The 16496-nt window shown below is 39.8% G+C and overlaps 2 protein-coding genes across 6 annotated transcripts in view; one reads left to right on the top strand and one right to left on the bottom strand.

Moving 5' to 3' along the window:
• Positions 1 to 16496, top strand: part of MITD1 (microtubule interacting and trafficking domain containing 1) — a 127811-nt gene that overhangs the window by 89424 nt on the left and 21891 nt on the right. The window lies entirely within an intron of this gene.
• The window catches only part of MRPL30 (mitochondrial ribosomal protein L30), a 39833-nt gene continuing 36320 nt past the window's right edge, over positions 12984 to 16496 (bottom strand). For all 5 annotated transcript variants that reach the window (XM_077958868.1, XM_015112934.3, XM_015112931.3 and 2 more), the window contains 3 exons: positions 15717 to 15863; positions 15420 to 15493; positions 12984 to 15037 (listed from right to left, as the gene is read on the bottom strand). In XM_077958868.1, coding sequence (XP_077814994.1) covers positions 14905 to 15037; positions 15420 to 15493; positions 15717 to 15863 — 354 coding nt within the window. In that variant the 3' untranslated portion in view covers positions 12984 to 14904. The remainder of the gene's footprint in view (positions 15038 to 15419; positions 15494 to 15716; positions 15864 to 16496) is intronic.

The following is a 16496-nucleotide window of genomic DNA, read 5'->3' as shown; positions in this document are numbered from 1 at the left end:
CAGCACAGAGAAAGACTCCTTTTAGGGAAAGTGAGGGAAGAGAATGAGAGATTCTGCCTGGTAATCCAGGGAATTCTTCCAGATCTCACCCAGGTCCGCAAAGGTGGTACCTCTATGAGTCTTCAAGAGACTCATAACTATACATCTATCCACCCATTCCTGGTACAGATAGAGGGCTTGGGACACCTTTCAGTACAGATAAGACTGCAGTGACCAAAGACTTAGATCACAACACTCAATTCCCTTTGAACCTGAAAAGTCTTCTCAACAAGGACAGGTACAAACAAGCCCAGACTGCAAAGATTAGAATAAACACTTAACTCATTGATATGATTTGGCTCTGTGTCCCCACCCAAATCTCATGTTGAATTGTAATTCCCACTGTTGGGTGAGGGATCTGGTGGGAGGTGACTGGATCATGGGAGTGGATTTCCCCCTTGCTGTTCTCATGATAGTGAGTGAGTTCTGATGAGATCTGATGGTTTAAAAGTGTGTGCATATCCCCCTTCACTCTCTCTCTCTCTTTCTCCTGCCACCATGTGAAGACGTGCTTGCTTCTCCTTTGCCCTTCCACCATGATTGTAAGTTTCCTGAGGCCTTCCCGGACATGCTCCCTACACAGCCTGCAGAATTGTGAGTCAATTAAAACCCTTTTCTTAATAAATTACCAAGTCTCAGGTACTTCTTTACAGCAGTGTGAGAACAGACTAACGCACTCATCAATGCCTAGATATCAACGATCATTCACAATCATCAAGAGCATCCAGGGAAATATTACCTCAGCGAATGAACTAAAGAAAGAACCAGTAACCAATCCCAGAGTGACAAAGATATGTGGCCTTTCAGATACAGAATTCAAAATAGCTGCTTGCAGGAAGATCGGTGAACTTCAAGAGAACACAGAGAAGATATTCAAAACCCTATCAGAGAAATTTAACAAAGAGATTAGAATAATTTAAAAGAATCAAGAAGAAATTTTAGAGATGAAAAATTCAATTGACATACTGAAAAATGCATCAGTCTCTCAATAGCGGACTTGATGAAGCAGAAGAATTAGTGAGTCTGAAGACAAGCTATATGAAAATACAGTCAGAAGAGAAAAAATAAAGAGAATGAGAAAGAATGAAGCACCCCTATAAGATCTAGAAAATAGCCTCAAGAGGCAAATCTAAGCATTATTGGCCTTGAATTAGGAAGTAGAGAGCGAGGTGGGGGTAGAAAGTTTATTCAAAGAAATAGAAATAGAACTTTTCAAATCTAGAGAAAATATCCAAGTACAAGAAGGTTATAGAACACCAAGGAGATTTAACTTAAATAAGACCTTAAGGCATTTAATCATCAAACTCCCAAAGGCCAAGGATAAAGAAAGGGTCCTCAAAGCAGCAAGAAAAAAGAAACAAATAACATATAAAGGAGTTCGAATACATCCGGCAGCTGACTTCTTAGTGGAAACCTTAAAGGTCAGGAGAGAGTGGTATGACACATGCAAAGTACTGAAAGAAGAAAACTTTTATTTGAGAATATTGTATCCAGCAAAAATACCCTTCAAATATGAAGGAGAGATTAAGACTCTTCCACACAAATAAAAGCTGAGGGAAGAGCTTGTCAATATCAGACCTGTCCTACAGGAAATGTCAAAGGGATTTCTTCAACCTGAAAGAAAAGGATGTTAAAAAGCAATAAGCAATCATCTAAAATTCACTGGTAACAGAGGGTACACAGACACATATAGAATACCCCAACATTGTAATTGTGATATATAAGCCACATATATTGCTTATATACTCATATACTGCATAGGAAGACTAAAAGGAAAACCTATCAAAAATAATAACTATGATGACTTTTAAAGAGATAGATAGTATAAAAATATATAAATAGAAACAACAAAAAGTTTTAAAATGGGGATAAAGTGTAGTTTTTATTTTCTCTTTGCTTGTTGTTTTTTGTGATCAGAATTAAGTTGTTATCAGTTTAAAATAATAGGTTATTAGCTGGGCATGATGGCGGGTGCCTGTAGTCCCAGCTACTCAGGAGGCTGAGGCAGGAGAATGGCATGAACCCAGGAGGCGGAGCTTGCAGTGAGCTGAGATCGCGACACTGCACTCCAGCCTGGGCGACAGAGCGAGACTCCATCTCAAAAATAAAAAAATAAAATAAAATAAAATAATAGGTTATAAGATGTTATTTGCTAGCTGCATAGTAACCTGAAATCAAAAAACCTACAGAGATACATGAAAACAAACATCAAGAAATTAAAACATACTATCAGGGAAAATCACTTTTACACAAATAAAGACCAAAGGAAGGAGGGAAGAGAGACTGAAAAAACAACCAGAAACAAATAACAAAATGGCAACAGTTTAAGTCCTTACCTATCAATAATAACATAGAATGTAAATGGTCTAAACTTTCTAATTAAAAGACATAGAGTGGCTGAAGGAATGAAGAAAAAAGACCCAACTATATGCTGGCTACAAGAAACTCACTTTACCTATAAAGATACATACACACAAAGGGTTGCAAACAGATATTACATGCAAATGGAAACCAAAAAAGGCAAGACTAGCTACACTTATATCAGAAAAAATATATTTCAAGACAAAAATTATAAAAAGAGACAAAAAGGTCATTATATCATGATAAAGGGGTCCATAGAGCAAGAGGATATAACAACTGTAAATATATATGTACCCAACACTGGAGCACCCAGATTTATAAAGCAAATATTATTAGAGCTAAAGAGAGAGGTAGATTTCAACACAATATTAGCTAGAGACCTCAACACCCACTTTCGGCATTGGACAGACTATCCAAATAGAAACTCAACAAAGAAACATCAGATTAATCTGCACTACAGACCAAATGGACACAACAGATATTTACGTTTCATCCAATGGCTACAGAATACATATTCTTCTCAGCACATGGATCATTCTAAAGAGTAGACCATATGTTAGGCCACAAAACAAGGTCTTAAAAATGTTTTTTAATTGAAATAATATCAAGTTATCTTCTCAGATCATAATGGAACAGAACCAGAAATCAATTGAAAGAACTTTGGAAACTATACAAACACACGGAAATTAAACAATATGCTCCTGAATGACCGGCAGGTCAATGAAGAAATTAAGAAGGAAATTTAAAAGTCTCTTGAAACAAATTAAAATGGAAACACAACATACCCATACAGGATATAAGAAAAGCAGCACTAAGAGGAAAGTTTATAGCAATAAGCACCTAAATCAAAAAAGGTAGGAAAACTTCAAATCAAACAACCTAAATGATAAGGTTTGGCTCTGCGTCCTCACCCAAATCCTGTCTTGAATTGTAATCCCCACGTGTTGGAGGAGTGGCCTGGTTGGAGGTGACTGAATCATGGGGGTGGTCTTACTGCTGGCTGTTCTTGTGATAGAATTCTCATGAGATCTGGTTGTTTGATAAGTGTGTGGCTCTTCCCCTGCACATTCTCTCTCTCTCTCACCTGCTGCTACGTAAGACGTGCCTTGCTTTCCCTTCACCTTCTGCCCTGATTGTAAGTTTCTTGAGACTTCCCCAGCCATGTGGAACTGTGAGTCAATTAAACCTCTTTTGCTTATAAATTACTCAGTCTCAGGTAGTATATTTATAGCAGTGTGAGAACAAACTAATACATTAATAATACATCTTAAATAATTAGAAAAGCAAGAGCAAACCAAATCCAAAATTAGTAGGAAAAAAATAAAGATCAGAGCATAAATAAATAAAAGTGAAACTTAAAAAACAAAAAAAAAATACAGGCTGGGCATGGTGGCTTATGCCTGTAATCCTAGCACTTTGGGAGGCTGATAAGGGCTGATCACTTCAGCTCAGGAGTTCGAGACAAGCCTGGCTAATATGGTGAAACACAATCTCTACTAAAAACACAAAAATTAGCTGGGCATGGTGGTGAGTACCTGTAATCCCAGCTATTTAAGAGGCAGAGGCATGAGAATCACTTGAACCCAGAAGGCAGAGGTTAGAGTGAGCTGAAATTGTGCCATTGCACTCCAGCCTGGGTGACAGAGACAGAGCAAGTCTCAGAAAAAAAAAAAAAAAAAAAGAATAAACGAACAAACAAATGAATGAAATGAAAAATTGATTTTTTGAAAAGATAAACAAACTGAGAAACTTTTATCCCGCTAAGAAAAAAGGGAGAAAACTAAAATAAATAAAATCAGAGATTTTAAAAAGAGATGTTACAATTGATACCACAGAAATTCAAAGAATCACTAGAAACTACTATAAGCAACTATATGCCAATAAATTGGAAAACCTAGAAGAAATGGATAAATTCCTAGGTACATACAAGATTGAAACAAGAAGTAATCCAAAACCTGAATAGACTGATAACAAGTAACAAGATCAAAGCCATAGTAAAAAGTTTTCCAGGCTAGGCGCAGTGGCTCACACCTGTAATCCCAGCACTTTGGGAGGCCGAAGCAGGCGGATCATTTGAGGTCAGAAGTTCAAGACCAGCCTGGTCAACATGGTGAAACCCTGTCTCTACTAAAAGTACAAAAATTAGCCAGGCATGGTGGCACGCACCTGTGGTCCCAGCTACTCGGGAGGCTGAGACAGGAGACATGCTTGAACCCAGGAGGCAGAGATTGCAGTGAGCCAAAACCATGGCATTATACTCCATCCTGGGTGACAGAGCAAGAGTGTCTGGGGAAAAAAAAAAAAAAAAGTTTTCCAGCAAAGAAAAGTCGTGGATCTGATTCCTTTACTGCTAAAATCTACCAAACATTTAAAGAAGAACTAAAATGAATCCTACTCAAACTATTCCAAAAAAATCAAGGAGGGAATACTTCCAAATGAATTCCATAAGGCCAGTATTACCCTGATGACAAAACTAGACAAAGACACACCAAAAAAGAAAACTACAGGGCAATACCTCTGATGAACAGAGATGCAAAAATTCTCAATAAAATATAAGCAAACTGAATTCAACAACACATTAAAGTGGTTATTCATCATGACCAAGTGAAATTCATCCCTGGGTGAATGAATTTCACTTGGTCATGATGGGTGGCTCACCATGTGAAAGATTTCTACAATAAAAACTGTAAAACACGTATGAAAAAAATGGAAGAGGACACATGATAAATGGAAAGATAGGCCAGGTGTGGTGGCTCACGCCTGTAATCCCAGAACTTTGGAAGGTTGAGGCGGGTGGATCACCTGAGGTCAGGAGTTCGAGACCAGCCTGACTAACGTTGTGAAACCCCATCTCTACTAAAAATACAAAATTTTAGCCGGGCATGGTGGTGCGTGCCTGTAGTCCCAGCTACTCTGGAGGCTGAGGCCGGAGAATCGCTTGAACCCAGGAGGCGGCGGTTGCAGTGAACCAGAATTGTGCCATTGCACTCCAGCCTGGGCAACAAGAGTGAAACTTTGTCTCAAAAAAGAGAAAAAAAAAAAAGAAAAAGGAAAGATATTCCATGTTCATTGATTGAAAAAAGAAAAAAATCAATGTTGTTAAAATGTTCATATTACCCAAAGCAATCTACAGATTCAGTCCCTATCAAAATACCAATAACATTCTTCACAGAAATAGAAAAAACAATCCTAAAATTTATGTGGAACCACAAAAGATCCAGAATAGCCAAATCCACCCTGGACAAAAAGAACAAAACTAGAAAAACACATTGCCTGACTTTGAAGTTTATTGTAGAACTATAGAACCCAAACAGCATGGTACTGGTATAAAAACAGACACATAGACGAATGTAACAGTAGAGAATCCAGAAATGAATCCACACATCTACAATGAACTCATTTTTGACAAATTTGCCAAGAACATACGTTGGGGAAAGAACAGTCTTTTCAATAAATAGTGCTGGGAAAAGTAGATATCTATATGCAGAAGAATGAAACTAGACCCCTAGCTCTTGTCATATAAAAAATCAAATCAAAGTGGATTAAAGACTTAAATCTGATACCTGAAACTATGAAAATTCTAAAAGAGAACACTAGGAATTCAAGACCAGCCTTGGCAACATAGTAAGACCTTGTCTCTACAGAAGTAAAATAAAAATAGCCAGGCATGGTGGCTAACACCTATCCCAGCTACTCAGGTGGCTGAGATAGGAGAATCACTTGAGCCCAGGGGTCCAAGGTTGCAGTGAGCTATGAATGCACCACTGTACTCCAGCCTGGGAGCCAGGGTGAGACCTTGTTGAAAGAAAGAAAAGAAAGGAGAAATAAATAAAGGAAAAAGGAAGAGAAAAGAGAGAAGAAAGGAGAAGAGAAGAGAAGGACATTAGGGAAATGCTCCAAGACGTCAGGGAAATGCAAAGACTTCTTGAGGAACACCTCAAAAGCACAGGCAACTAAAGCAAATATGGACAATAGGGATCACTTCAAACTAAAAAGCTCTGCACAGCGAAACAAACAATCGACAAAGTGAAGAGACAATCCACAGAATGGGAGAAAATATTTTCAAACTAACCATCTGACAAGGGATTAATAACCAGAATATATAAGGAGGTTAAACAAGTCAATGGGAAAAAATAAAATAATCCAATTTTAAAATCGGCAAAATATCTGATTAGACATTTCTCAAAAAAAAAAAAAAAAAAAAAAAGACATATGAATGGCCAACAGGTAGGTGAAAAAATGTTCAACATCATTAATCATCAGAGAAATGCAAATTAAAACTACAATGAGATAATATCTCACTCTAGTTAAAATGGCTTTTATCCAAAAGACAGACAATAATGAATGCTGCCAAAGATGTGGAGAAAGGGAAACCCTTGTACACTGTTGGTGGGAACGTAAATTAGTACAGCCGGCCTGGTGCGATGGCTTATGCCTGTAATCCCGGCACTTTGGAGGCGGAGGCAGGCAGATTACGAGGTCAGCAGATCGAGACCACCCTGCCTAAGATGGCGAAACCCCGTCTCTACTAAAAATACAAAAAAAAAAAAAGCTGGGCGTGGTGGCGGGCGCCTGTAGTCCCAGCTACTCGAGGCTGAGGCAGGAGAATGGCGTGAACCCGGGAGGCGGAGCTTGCAGTGAGCTGAGATTGCAGTCACTGCACTCCAGCCTGGGAGACAGAGTGAGACTCAAAAAAAAAAAAAAAAGAAAAAAAATTAGTACAACCACTATGGAGAACATTATGGAGGTTCCTCAAAAAACTAAAAACAGAACTACCATATGATCCGGTAATGCCATTAAGTATATATCTAAAAGACCAGTATATTGAAGAGGTATCTGCGCTGCATGTTTATTGCATGGAGTGCAGATTTACATTTACACTGCACAATAGCCAAGATTTGGAATCAACTTAAGTGTCTATCAGTGGATGAATGGATAAAGAAAATGTAAATATATACAATGGAATATTATTCAGCCATAAAAATGGAATCCTGTCTTTTGCAACAATATGGATGGAACTGTAGGATATTAGGTTAATTGAAATAACCCAGGCACAAAAAGACAAATTTTGCATGTTCTCACTCATATGCAAAAATTAAAACAATTGAGATCATAGAGATAGACAGTAGAATGATGGTTACCAGAGACTGGGAAGGGTAGTGGGGATGGGGGGAAAGTATAGATGGTTAATGAGTGCAAAAATATAGTTAGAGTGAATCAGATCTAGTATCAGCATAACAGGGTGACTACAGTCAACAATAATTTATTTATACTTTTTTTTTTTTTACTTTTTAGAGATAGAGTCTCACTGTATTGCTCATGCCAGAGTGCAGTGGCACAATCATAGCTCACTGCAGCCTCAAATTCTGAGCTCAAGTGATCTTCCTGCCTCAGTCTCCTGAGTAGCTAGGACTACAGGTGTGCCCCACCTCACCCAGCTCATTTAAAACATTTTTTTGTAAAGACGCGGTCTTGCTATGTTGCCCAGGCTGGTTTTGAATACCTGGCCTTAAGTGATCCTGCCACCTCAGCCTCCCACATTTTTATTGTATAATTAAAAATAACTGAAAATCGAATTGGAATGTTTCTAACAGAAAGAAATAATAAATGCTCGAGGCGGTGAATACCCCAATTACCTGGATACGATTATTACACACTCTGCGCCTGCATCAAAACATCACATGTACCCCATACATTTACACAGCTATTATGTATCCATACTAATTAAAAATCATAATAAAAAAAGAATTAGGGTCTGATGACAGAGAAGACCCTGGTGGCCGAGACGAGGAAGCACGTGGTAGGGGTCGGAGGGATGGTGAAGAGGACACAGTGGCCTGAGACTCTGGAGCAGAGGTGGTAAGGCCATCGGTGGGAGTGAGAAAATGTCAGTGAGAACAGCTGGGGCAACAGTAGAGAAGGCTGTGCTGGCAGAGGAGAGCCAGGGACGGGGTGGAAAAAGTGAGGTGGGGCAGGGCCCACTAGTCAGGAGGAGAGCATGAGGGATAATTGCTGGGAGCCTAGATGGGGGACAGAGCGGGCAAACAGACCTGCATGAAGCACTCCAGCAGGGATGTGACAAACAGGCCTGGTAGGGTCCACTGAGAAGTGAAGGCCAGTGCTCACTGCGGTGAGGAGAACCACCCCAGGCCCCCATGTGGGGCAGTCCAGGAAGAGGGGTTTGGAAAGGATTTGGGCTTTTATCAGGTTATTTTGATGAGTGTTCCAAAGAAGTAGGGTTTGCTCTGGATTGGATGCTGTCAGGAGAAAGATAATGCTGTGATTGGTATCTTAATCAATGTTATCTAGAAGGAGGGAGAAATGAAATGAAGCTCAAGCTGTGATTGGCAAAGCAGCAGTGACCCACATTAGCCAGAATAGGTGGATGCTTGGTTATTTTTGTGACTTGAACCACATTCGTGTTTTGGTCTGTGCTCAGACATGATTCTAGAGTGGTCTCGTTTTTGCCTTGATCCATTACATTCAGAGCAGCTTTATCCGATGTTCATGTTCTGTGAAATTGCTTATGTTCAACAGAAGAACGGCACCTGTGAGGCCAGGGCAGCTCCTGGAAACACCAAGGCCTGAGAGTTCCAGGTCAGTTCCTGGCTGTCAGAAGCTGCTTTTTCTTTTCCTCAATCCCCCTCTTTAGTCAAGGGCAAGTGAAGTCATGCCACAGTATCCATGACATCCAGATTTTCACCACTGTCAAGACCAGGAGGATGTCCAGGAAGCATGGTCTGTAGTTGGACTAGAGCGAATCCCTCCTCCTGTTGCAGGATGACTTGTTGACACCTTTGATGTGACAACGGGTACAGAGCAGTATTTCAGATTCTGGACGGCATATATCAACCAGCTGTAACACAGGCCATTACCGGAAACCAACGGATGATGAGTCTTAAAGCGGGTCTTAATGCCGGAATCCCAGATTATAAAACCCAGGTGAAGAAACGTGTCCCAGAATCCAGATGGGTCTTCTGGGGAGTCAGGTCGCTTTTTTGTTTATCCTAGTATTGTCTGTTTTGCTTGCCCTGTAGTGTATAAGTGCAGCAAGAAATGTTTGTGACAGTATCAAGTCCTCCTTGGCTAGCTGATAGAAAATCAAGTGTTCAATGGGCCTCAACATTCCTAGGTCCTGTCGTAATGATCTTGTCAGGATTATGCCACTGGCAGGTGGGACACATATTCGAAACATCCTCAGCAATATGCTTAAATTATCCTATCCATCTTGGTTCAGTATTTTTGCCAATTCCTCTCTCCTATTGTGGGTAATATCACAAAATAGTTTTGCTAATTTCCATTTTCATTATGGCCATCTCCTTCCATAATGGCAAAGCATGTCAAGGCTCTTTAATTCTTTGTCAATTCTACAGGGGTTCCTGTAGTGGTCAGGTGATTTTTGTTGTTTCTAAAGCATTGCAGTCATACACTACCCCCACATCAAATACCTCCTATTGTATCAATATAAATATTTACTTTTGTAACTTGGCAGATCCGGGAGGGGGCAATTAATTTAGCCAAACTAAATGAATACGATTTCTGAGAAAAGCTTTGACTATGATGATATAATCTACATAGCATTTTTTTCCCCCAGGGGAGTCTGTCACCCAGGCTGTAGTGCAGTGAGTGGCACAATCACAGCTCACTGCAGCCTTGAAATCCCAGGCTGAAGCAATCCTCCCCGCTCAGTCTCCAGAGCAGCTGGGACTACAGCGAGTGCTACCACACCAATTTTTTTTTTTTTTTTTTTTTTGGTTCTAGACATGGGGTCTCTCTGTGTTGCCCAGGCTGGTCTCAAACCCCTGGCCTCAAGCCATCCCCCTGCCTCAGCCTCCCAAGTTGCTGGGATTGAAGGCATGAGCCACCACGCCTTACTATACTTGGCAATTTTTACTTTCACTTTTTAAGTGTGAATAATCTAAAACCACAATGAAATCAGTTCTCCAAGGGAATCTCTCAGTCTGTGAAGGGTACAGATAGTTCCCTAAGAGGGGTAAGCAATTATGGGCGGTTGCTTTTTTGGGTGAAGGAAGTGGCTGGGTTTAGAGTGTTGTAATACAGGCCAGTGATGTGTAAAAGCAAAGCCAACAATAATTCATGGGAGGCTAGGTAAGTGGCTGAAAAATCCTGAGCGTTTATTGTCAGTAGAAGATCCTGCATAGCACAGCATGGGAAGATGTCACCTTTAGTGGAAAACCTGGAACTAAATCAACAGAAGTTTTCACTTTTGTTGCTGCTGCTATAGTTCTCAGATGAGGTGAGTATGTCTTGGCTACTGGATCTTATGAAATAAGCAATGGACCCCTGGTGATTTCCACTTAGTTGAATCAGTACCCTAGTGCCCTGTTCAGCTTTATAATAAAAAGAAAAGAGGTATGGAGGACTGGTGAATATAGCATAATGGAAATAATCTTTTGGGAGACAGTAATTGTACTACTGTTTTTCTCTTCCTTTTGAGACAGATCTCACCCTGTTGCCCAGGCTGGAGTGCAGTGGTGCAGTCATAGTTCACCACAGCCTCAAACTCCTAGACTCAAGTGATCCATCTTGCCATCCTAAAGCGCTAGGATTACAGGCATGGGAGTGGGGTGGGAAGTGGGGGTGTGCACCATGCTCAGCTGTTTATATGATCTGATCTTTAAAGTGATCAACAAATTTTCCTTTTTCCAGATAATAAAGAAAACTAGAGAACAGGAAATGAAGAATTGTTTATTTTTCTTCTTGAGCACTTATTTCATGTCATTTTAATAATTTTGAAGCAAAAAATAAACAGAAATAATATCCAAAGACATTTTCAGTTTAATTGATTGCCATTCTAATACATAAAGGTAAGAATTTTAGTGACCAGTGTTTTGTATCTGACTCTTATTTTAGAATTTCCAGTGTTCCAAGGATTCCTTATTAATTATTTACCTCAGGTCTTGAGAGAGAAGTTTTGATACAGAAAAGCAGATTTTGACAAATATACACAAAGAGTGGTAAAGGGTTTAGACAGTAATTTGGACCCTTGAAAATTTTATCAAGCTGTGTGATAAAAAAGTCAGTACTTATCAATCCTCAAGAATGGAAAGGGATACTACTTATGTTAAGCAAAATTATCTCATTTTGAGAAAAACAAGACAATCTCCTCATAAAGGTTTCTTTGCTTTTTGTTTTAAGGTACCTCCCAAAGAAGCAACCTTGTTCATGTCAAAAGCTCCCTAAAATGGCCAGTGCACTTCCACATTGTCCTCGGTGAAAATGTGCCAGTTAGATAATAGGCATACTAGTTAGTATTCTTATGATTAAAAAAAAAAAATGAAGAAAGTTTAGCCTGAAAGAGGCACAATTTTAGATTGAGGAGACCCTAAGAGAACTGCAGTGGTCCTTAAGGGTAGTGTTTGGGTAACTATCTGTTGAGTTTGACCAAAGGCCATGGTCACCATTGGATGCCAGGCAAAACCTCCTGAAAGAAGGCAGGGGACGCTAAACAAAGCAATCCTCAGACACACAAAGTCAACACCGAGGAATAAGCCCTTATAGGGTTTTGAAATGATGATCTGAGGCAAAGGAATGCCAACCTGAAGAACCCTTCTAAACTACACAGCTACTATGATAAGCTCCAGGATTGACTTATCAGGCTTGGCTGGCTGACTTTAAGGAGGCCTCCATGAGCCCTGCCTCCTTGTGGTCACACTTCTGTGTAATTCCTCCCTTTCTTGAGTGTAGGTAGGAGGTGCAACTTGTTTTTAATGAATGGAATGCAAAAAAGGTGACGCGAGGTACATGATTGCATTTATTTGATTAAGAGTGTAGTGCCCATCTTGCTAGTCTCTCTCTAATGCTGGTTCTGGATGAAGCCACTTGCCATGAATCCTACAGCCGTAAGGAAACAAATTCTGCCAACAACCTGAGAGTGCTTGGGAGCAGATCCCTTCCCTGTCAAGGCTACAATGAGCACCTGGCCAGACATGTTTTTCCAGCATCGAGATCCCAAGCAGGCTACCCAGCTAAGCCATGCCTAGACTTCTGACCCACAGACGTTGTGAGACAGTAAGTGTGCGTTGTTTTAGGCAGCTAAGTTTGTGGTAATTTGTTCTGCAGCAATAGAAAGCTAATGCCACTGGCCTATGCTCATATTTTCACTAAAGACTTTTCTTCTTGTAGACACTTTTACTTCTAAATATTCAAGTTAACATTTAGATCTCTTCTTCTAGCTATGGGCTGTTGAGGTTAAAATTAGTTACTCAAACTTTCTTACCGTTTGAGTAAAAATTAACCATGGTATTTTCCTCAATTTACACAATATTAATATTAGTACACTAACGCCAGGTAGGCCGAGGCAGGAGAATCATTTGAGATTAGAAACTCTAGATCGGCGTGGGCAACATAGCAACACCTTGGCTCTACAAAAAATTTAAAAAAATACTAGCCAGGAGTGGTGGCGTGCATCTGTAGTCCTAGCTACTCAGGAGGTTGAGGTGGGAGGATCACTTGAACACAAGTGTTGGAGGTAATAGTGAGCTATGATCATACCACTGCCTCCAGACTGGGTGACAGAGACCCTGTCTCTAAAGAAAAAAAAATTAGCACAGTAAAAGAGATGGTACTAAATTAGCAGAGGCTTCTTTTATTTACACAGACATCTTCAACCCCACATAGGCAAGGACACTATATGTTGTGGCATACAGGTTTCTCTCCAACTAGACGGAGCTCTTAGAAGTTAGTGTCCTTTGGCTCCCCTCCAGGCCTTACACACACTGGATATTCAATAACTATGGAATTAAAACTGCAATCGCCTTTAAGCTTATTAGTGGGATCTGGTTTCACTGTGGGTGGCACTTCCACTTTAATGCAATGATCAAAAACATTAAGATCTATGACAGGGTGGATATTGGGACAATGAGCATGACGATGTCATTGTTGCCAAGCCAAATTTTACAAGAGGCAAAGGAAAGCAAACGGTAACTAGAATGCAGAGGTTCTTCATCATCATCTTCAATCAGCTGTCACAGAATTTCCCACTATCGAACCCCCCTTACAATTCTTACTTCTCCCCACCCCTCCAGGTACCTGAAATAGAAAAAAAAGGAAAAATTCTCCCTGAGAGATTTCTGCCTCCTCCTTTTTTCTTTTCAGTAGCAACCTCAACTGTTGACAGAGGTTCCTTAGGATTCAAAGAACAATTTTGAAGCTGAAAACAGAATAGTCTGTTTTTGAATAAATCCTAAAATATTTTCATTTCACACCCTTGTTCCATGACGAAAAAATTTACATAGAGATGAATATGTTTTGTTCAGGCAGTGTGCAATAATAAAGTTTAGGCCAAATTAGGTTTATAATTAGAAGATAAATGCTGGTTTGGTACTATATTTAGGGATAAAATGAACCCATATCCACATATGTACTTATAGACACTATAGCACAAAACGAGCTGGCATCCAGTGTTTCTTGACTTTGGCTGAATCTCTGTTCCCCAGAACAGACTGTAAGTTCCAAAAGGTGGGGACCATGTTTTGGTCAGCTTTGGATTTCTCCAACACATTGCACAGTGTTCATGCAAAGAGCCACTCACAGAAATTGTCGAATTCACTTAAATAAGAAAACAATTTTGGCTGGGTACAGTGGCTCATGCCTGTAATCCCAGCATTTTGGGAGGCTGAGGTGGGAGGATGGCTTGAACCCAGGAGTTTGAGATCAGCTTGGACAACACAGTGAGTCCCCATCTCTATGAAAAACCTTTTAAAAATTAGCCGGGTGTGGTGGCACACTGCCTGTAGTCCTAGCTACTCTGGAGGCTGAGGTGGGAGGATCACTTGAGTCTGGGAGGTCAAGGCTGCAGTGAACTGAAATCATGCCACTGTATTCCAGCTTGGGCGACAGAGCAAGACCCTGTCTCAAAAACAACAACAACAACAATAATGCAATTTTTATAAAATAGTTGATGACGCTTGCTAAGGTGGCAGTAGACCTGAACCTGGATGTTCAAAGAACCTGGATGTTCAAACAATGCCATTCTTACCCGTTTTGGAGTGAAACAGTGAAAGGGGAAGGACAAAGAATTAAACCAAATTAAACTAAAATCTCCAAGTCTATAGTAAAAAAGAACTGCAACAGGTTTAGTCAGTGAAATTTTTTTTCTTTCCCCGAGATGGAGTCTCGTCCTGTTGCCCAGGCTGGAGTGCAGTGGCACCATCTCAGCTCACCCCAACCTCCACCTCCCATGTTCAAGCAATTCTCCTGCCTCAGCCTCCCGAGTATCTGGGATTACAAGCATGCGCCACCACACCCGGCTAATTTTGTATTTTCAGTAGAGACGGGGTTTCTCCATGTTGGTCAGGCTGGTCTCGAACTCCTGACCTCAGGTGATCTGCCCACCTTGGTCTCCCAAAGTGCTGGGATTACTGGCGTGAGCCACTGTGCCCGGCCTGAAAATGGTTTTTAAAACATATTTTAATGAAAACACTTTCTCACCATCTTTAAATAAAAACAATTTACATTTTCCAATCGGAAGCTGCTGGGGCACTAGGACTCATGTGTTTTCTGCTCCACAGGTTTCAGATGCCACTGCACTACTAACTCCCCAGTGCTTTTGAGGCACGTGTTAGACATGTTCTCCTCTGTTGGAAGTCCTTGTGGCAACTTCAAGGGCTGGATTCTGTGACATAAGAAAATGTGTTTAGATAGGAGGAATATGTTCTAGTGTTCTGTATCCCTGCAGGATAACTACAGTTAACAATAACACACAGTTTCAAACAGCTAGAAGGAGGATGTTGAATGTTCCCAACATGAAGAAATGATAAATGTCTGAGATGACGGATATGGATATGCCAGTTGCCTTGATCGGATCACTATAACTTTATATATATTGAAACATCACTATGTACCCCATAAATACGTACAATTATTACGTGTCAATTAAAAAGAACAAAATTTTAGTTTTTTAAAAAGTTTTTTTCAGAACATTAACAAAAAAGAAAGAAAAATGCATTTAGAATTACACTATGCAATACATTTTAAAAAGAGAAGAAACAACAAACCTTATTAAATGCTTAACCACCTTCAATTTTGAATTCACAGAAGGGATATTCTTGTGAACTTGAGGGGTATGCGACTGTGAACAACAACAACAAAGCAATGTTATCAACCAACCTGAAGAGCAGATTGTTCCATGTTTCAGTACAATGTTAAACTGAGGGCTCATTCTAAGCCAAATTTACAAATAAATTACCCTAAGCAATACGCAATAAATAATAAATATACACCTCAAAGTTTTAAAAGTATAAAATTTAAAGCAAATGTAAACAACACTAAAGATGATTAAAATAATTGCATACTTTTTCTAATCCAAGCATCTTTATTATATCTTTTTCCCAATATGGACGTCTTCTTGTACTTTTTATTCTGGTAACAATATGCAGTTTATGAGGGTTCTGTGGATCTCCACCATATTTTTCATGATCTTCAGGTGAGGCCTGAAACACCTAGAAAGGAAATAATTATAAATGGTAAATTTCCAGCTTACACAGTTTCTATATACCTCCCATTTTTTCTTAAAAGACACACACACATACATAACTACATAATTATCTCATCCTTAATCATCACGTAATCCTCAACCTCAAATTGAACATTTCTATCAGTCTGATTACTCAGAGAGATGGAGTTTAACCTGTAGAACAAAGTAGGAGCAACCAATGACACTAAATAATTTAAATGCCAGGAGACTCTGTAAGCCCTGCTATGAGCTGGGCACTGGGCTGCATCCTCTTCCCTCCCTATTCTCAGGTGAAGAGCTGACTGTCAGGTGGGAAAACAAACATGTAAATTACAAGTGAAAATAAAACATAAATACTATAAAAACATTCTACAAAGTATTACGAGAATACAGGCAAATGACTAATAAATTCTGCTTATGAGGGATCAGAAACAGCTCCACAGAGCTAATATTTGAATTAATTATCTAAGAATCAAAAGGTTCTAAGAAGTTATCCCACAGAAACACTCCTCTAAGTGCACAAAATGTACCGAATAAGGATGTGTATTCTAACGCTATTTGTAATACTGAAAAATTTTAAGGCAACCCATGTTCCTCACTAGGATAACTATATTATGAT

The sequence above is a fragment of the Macaca mulatta genome, chromosome 13 (assembly GCF_049350105.2).
Source record: "Macaca mulatta isolate MMU2019108-1 chromosome 13, T2T-MMU8v2.0, whole genome shotgun sequence".
Classification (NCBI taxonomy): domain Eukaryota; kingdom Metazoa; phylum Chordata; class Mammalia; order Primates; family Cercopithecidae; genus Macaca; species Macaca mulatta.
This window is presented reverse-complemented; position numbering and strand designations above follow the sequence as displayed.